The sequence below is a fragment of the Arachis hypogaea genome, chromosome 5 (genome assembly GCF_003086295.3).
Source record: "Arachis hypogaea cultivar Tifrunner chromosome 5, arahy.Tifrunner.gnm2.J5K5, whole genome shotgun sequence".
In the NCBI taxonomy this organism is placed as follows: domain Eukaryota; kingdom Viridiplantae; phylum Streptophyta; class Magnoliopsida; order Fabales; family Fabaceae; genus Arachis; species Arachis hypogaea.
In genome coordinates, this window is record NC_092040.1 from 26,327,511 (window position 1) to 26,332,181 (window position 4,671).

General features: G+C 34.3%; 1 protein-coding gene across 3 annotated transcripts; it reads left to right on the plus strand.

Moving 5' to 3' along the window:
• Positions 1-681: 681 nt before the first annotated feature.
• LOC112801011 (protein COFACTOR ASSEMBLY OF COMPLEX C SUBUNIT B CCB4, chloroplastic) lies at positions 682-4,343 on the plus strand. 3 transcript variants are annotated; one of them, XM_025843504.3, is made up of 7 exons: positions 682-1,342; positions 1,839-1,938; positions 2,074-2,147; positions 2,511-2,695; positions 2,843-2,913; positions 3,801-3,884; positions 4,051-4,343. In XM_025843504.3, the coding sequence occupies exons 1-7, from the start codon at positions 1,002-1,004 to the stop codon at positions 4,123-4,125; spliced, it is 930 nt and encodes a 309-aa protein (XP_025699289.1). In that variant the 5' UTR covers positions 682-1,001; the 3' UTR covers positions 4,126-4,343. The 3 variants fall into 3 exon arrangements, 2 of the variants coding, with proteins under 2 accessions (XP_025699289.1, XP_025699291.1); XR_003201678.3 differs by having other exon boundaries at positions 826-1,342; positions 3,805-3,884; XM_025843506.3 differs by lacking the exons at positions 3,801-3,884; positions 4,051-4,343 and adding an exon at positions 3,321-3,712 and having other exon boundaries at positions 826-1,342.
• The last annotated feature ends 328 nt before the right edge of the window (positions 4,344-4,671 follow it).

The window sequence follows — 4,671 nt, forward strand, 5'->3', positions numbered from 1 at the left end:
TGAAAAATAACCACTTATATTTTTTGTAAAAAAAATTTCATCCTAAAAATAAATTATTTTAACACGATAAATTAAAAAAAATTATTTACATAAATTATATTATTTATGGTTCTTATTCATATTTATCTGTGTTGTTTATATTTTAAATTGTATTTGTTATCGCATAATTTATAAAATTGAACATGATACTACTTTTATGTTTATCTTATCGTATGCTCTAAATTCTATATTATAATATTAATTAACATACTGAATAATTATTATATTCTGTGATATTACTTTAATATAAGCATAATTTTTTTTAAATATGAATATAATATATATATTTTTATCCAACTTATTTTGATTATATTTTAATATTTTTTAATTAAAAATTTTTAAAATACATGAATCCCGTGTAATTGCACGGATTATCATGCTAGTCCTAATAAGTGTAAGTGTTTTAATGTATCTTTGTTGGAGGTTCTCTTTATAAATGGCTCGTTGGGCGTTAGTGTTAGATATTTTCTGGATTTTTAGTCTTTGTGTTTGGTCATGTTTTTAGCCAGATGGGTTTTCTTGGTTTTGAGCTCCTAGTGTATGGTTTTTATTGTTAATTTTCTGTTGTGATTCCTTATGTTTTTGCTCTGGTGGGTTCTTTAAAGAGAGGATTCCTTTTGGGTTCTCTTTTTTTGGGTTTGCGTTGGTACTTGTGAGGTATTGTTGTTTATGTTGCTGGTTTTTGGTATGATGATTTGGCCTTATTTTTGGTTCTCATTTTTGCTATTATTTGGTCAAGAACTCTATTGAGTTTTAAATGACGGTGTAAAATGTAAAGAACTACTTTTTTTGTCTGGTCTTTCTACTTGATTTCGCTTTTGGGATGGCCTCTTTTTGGAAGGACTATCTCCAATTCTCCACTATCTGTCTGGGCCTGTTAGAGTGGTTCCACGCTTGGGGTCTTAGGAGTTATGCTATACAAAACGAGCGTTTTATCCAAACACCACTAACTCACTCCGTCCATGGAAGCGGGAACTGCTGTCACTGTTCCCACTCACATTCCCATTCCCTTTTCCAAACGAACCACAAAATCAGAGAAAACACCATTCCTTTCTTTTCCTCTCCCAGCCTTCCAAACGCGCTTCCGCACCTTAAACCTTTCATCTCCTCGTTCTTCTTCGTCGTCTTCTTCAGCTGACAGTTACAAAGGACCGAAGCCAAAACGCGACTTCCTTGCCGACTGGGTATCCAAAAACGACGACGTCGTTCGCACCCTCCCTATATACGTTGGTGCTGCCTCCCTCTTCACCGTCCTCCTCAATCGCGCCCTCTCCGGCATTGCTCCCATCGCCGATGCCGGCAGGTCCATTATTTTTCATCTCCAATCTCCAACTCTTAGTGTCTTATTTAATCAATAAAAATGTATTAATTAATGTTAAAACGAAAATTGAAGTCCGTAATTGAGGGTTTTAACTTGAAATTGCTTGATATAATGTTGGGCAATGGAACAATCCAACGCTCATCAAACTTATTTTGAAATTTCTAATTTTCTAGCTGATCATGTGCAGTTTAGACGCTTGTGTTTGATTTACCTTCAATTTTAAGTGACAGAATTGATTTTGCTTAGTGCTTTACATTGATTAATCAAAAGTTGTATTGGGTAATGTATAAGTCAATTTAAGAGGAATGATGGTTGAACAATATTTTGTATTCATTTTATAACAAAATTTGTATTTCTCTGATATGATATCGATCACTTTTGATTAACGCCAAAATTAGAAAGTGTAAAAAAAGGTTTCACATAAAAGTGGCTTCAATTTAAACACATTGGTTAAAATTCTTTGAATTCTTTTTTGCAGTTCACAATCCAGAGCTGACCTCTTGACCTTAGGGTTAGCCGTCACCAATATTTTGACAGGCCTAGTGTGGCTTTCTATAAGACCCAAATCTATAATGCCAGTGAGCTCTTTGAATCTGAATTTCAACTGCTATCTTTTGTCTCCATTTGGCTCTTGATTGAATTCGCTGCTTCAAAATTGCTGTTCTAGCCCAAAATTTTATTTATTTATTCTTATTATGCATGCTTTTATACAGGTAGACCCTGAAGGAGTTGAATGCAAGAGTGTGTGCACTGGTCTACCAGAGGTTGCAGTCAACGAGTTGCTCTGGTAATGCACGTTAAGTAGATTTGTGTATTCCATTGGTTTGTTTTCCTCCCCTGTTCCTGCTTCCCCTTGTCCCATGCACTTTTTGTTAACTTAATAAAGATTGATAATCGGGTATAAATTGTCTAGTTTACATTGATAGACAATAAGGAAAGGATGCTTTGTGGCTTTAAGGTTTGATCTTACGGCTATGTTTTTCCATATCTTAAATAGTTATACCATATGATGTGAGTAGAATACGAGATCTTATTTTATTTAGTGGGGAAACAAAATTAATGTGCATGATAAGTGGCAAGCTAAGCTATCTCTTTAACTGGAAAGATTACTCCACTCTTTGTAACTGTCTGATTGATTATCTACTTTCAGGGCGTGGGAGTCTCTATCAGACGTCACGTGTTGTCAATCCCTCATTATTGTTTATGAGAGCATTTGTGTACTTCAAATTGGTGTTGCAGCAGAATCTTTGCTTGGAAATGGTGAGGCTGTCAGCGTTGACGCCAATAAATTGATGCAAGGATCAATATATCAGGGTGTTATGAAATCTGGAGCTCGTAAGTTTGTTACCATCTTACTCATAAATTTTCAAAACATGTTTCATCCTGTCATGCATCACAACTGCTGCTACTCACTTCAGCTTAATACTTTTCAAGATCTGTGCAAGTATTATTAAGAACAGCCAAAAATTTTTGTATGTTCAGAAAGTTACTTGGCTAACCTATCTCTTTATCCTGGGAGATCCGAGCTGCCATTTCTGCCTTCAAATACTCAGGTATTGTGTTTTTATATGTTGAACTGGTTCATCTAGCTGATTTTCTTGTAGACCTTATTTTTGTGCTGTTGATTCTTACCTTGTGTTTAAAAATTAATTATTTTGATCTATCTTCAACAAAATTTAGGAAGCACAAAATACATTTTATAAAGTGTGAAACATGGGAGGGGAGGTGGGTGGATTTCGGGTACATGTATATCTGGAAATAGTGACCTGTGATAGATAATTGATTTTCATGTCCAGCTTCCGGGGAGTCAGTTTCTTGAATGGCTTATACCTAAATATTTTGGCAACTGGAGCACTTGAGTCTTTTAGTGAGATCTTGGTAGGGACTTGGGTAGCATGGGGTTACGTTGTGTTGTATTTAAGGTAAGTGGTTATCCCGCCTTAATATCTATCTTTTGTAGGTGTGGTTCCCCATTTCCTCAAGTGCTTATCAATTATATCAGAATTGGTAGTCAATGGCATAAAAAGGGCCACCTATGGAGAGAAAAGGAGTATTCTAGCGAGTAAGAGGCCGATTGAACCCATCAAATAGTTTGAGATGCTTGGTGCCTTATTTAAGGAGATTGGTTTTGTCCTCTTAATAGCTAGCTTTTGAGGGTGTGGTTCTCTACGGAAGTAGTGTAGATTTAACAAAAGTAGGGTGTGGTTCTCAACATAATTCTAGCAGTACTTTTGTATTAGAAAACTTTTATTCTCAGATCTTAATGATATCGTTATTTCCATTCATTCCATGTAAGGGGGACAAATGAAAAAAAGTTTCAGAAAGAATGCAATTCCATGATATTGAACAGAATTTTAGACATTTCCTCTAATCAAAAGTAACTTATTTTAAGTAATTATAATATTGACAAAACTTACTCATAAAAAAATTGTTTTGCTAGGCAGTAATTTTACAACCACTTGCCGAAAAAGGAATTGCTATTATTGGCGGGGATACAATACGAGGTTTCACTTCTTCTGATCAGGTACTTTTTCAGCACCGTTCTATGAGTTGATTGATCTTGTATGCTATGGTATCCTATGGTACTACTACTGTTTAACTTAGGACCTCAAATTTTTATATCTTTAGGCGGTGTGGCTTTAAAATTTTTCCTCTTAGAACGTCATTAAGATAGTGTTGAAATATTGCAGGCGTGGATTACTTTTATCGGAGACAAACTGGATTCTACCCTTGCAAAGTATGTAAAACATCTCCCTGTGAGTTAACAAGATCAATATTCAAGGATTCGCAAGCTTTCCCACTTGAGTTTGTTTGATAACTTTATCTTCAATGGTCTAAAGAGAATATTTTCCTTGATAGATTGAAGAGTATTCTGACATCTTGACCTAGATAAGAATTTTAAGTTGTATAAATTGTAATTTGGTCCCTTGAGTTTGTAAAATTAATTTTTGATATATACAAAACAAAAATGTTCGTTGACCAAGGCTTTTTTGAAGCCAAGTTTAACCAAGTTGGACAATAACTAATTGGTTCAAAACAAACCCACATGCCACTCTTACATAAAGCTTTCTTAATGAATAATGATATATGTTTTAACTAAACTAAAGACAGAATTATGTTTCAATAAACAAAAAATGAATAGATTGTCACCAAAATTATCCATAAAAAAACCATCTAAAACTCCAATAAATTAGATTTAACCAAGATTAAAACCTGTTTCGTTTGAGTTATTTCAGAGAAATGAACCAATTGACTCTGACTCGTGGGAGAAAAAATTCGAAGACATGAGATTGAGTAATAACTTCAAAAAT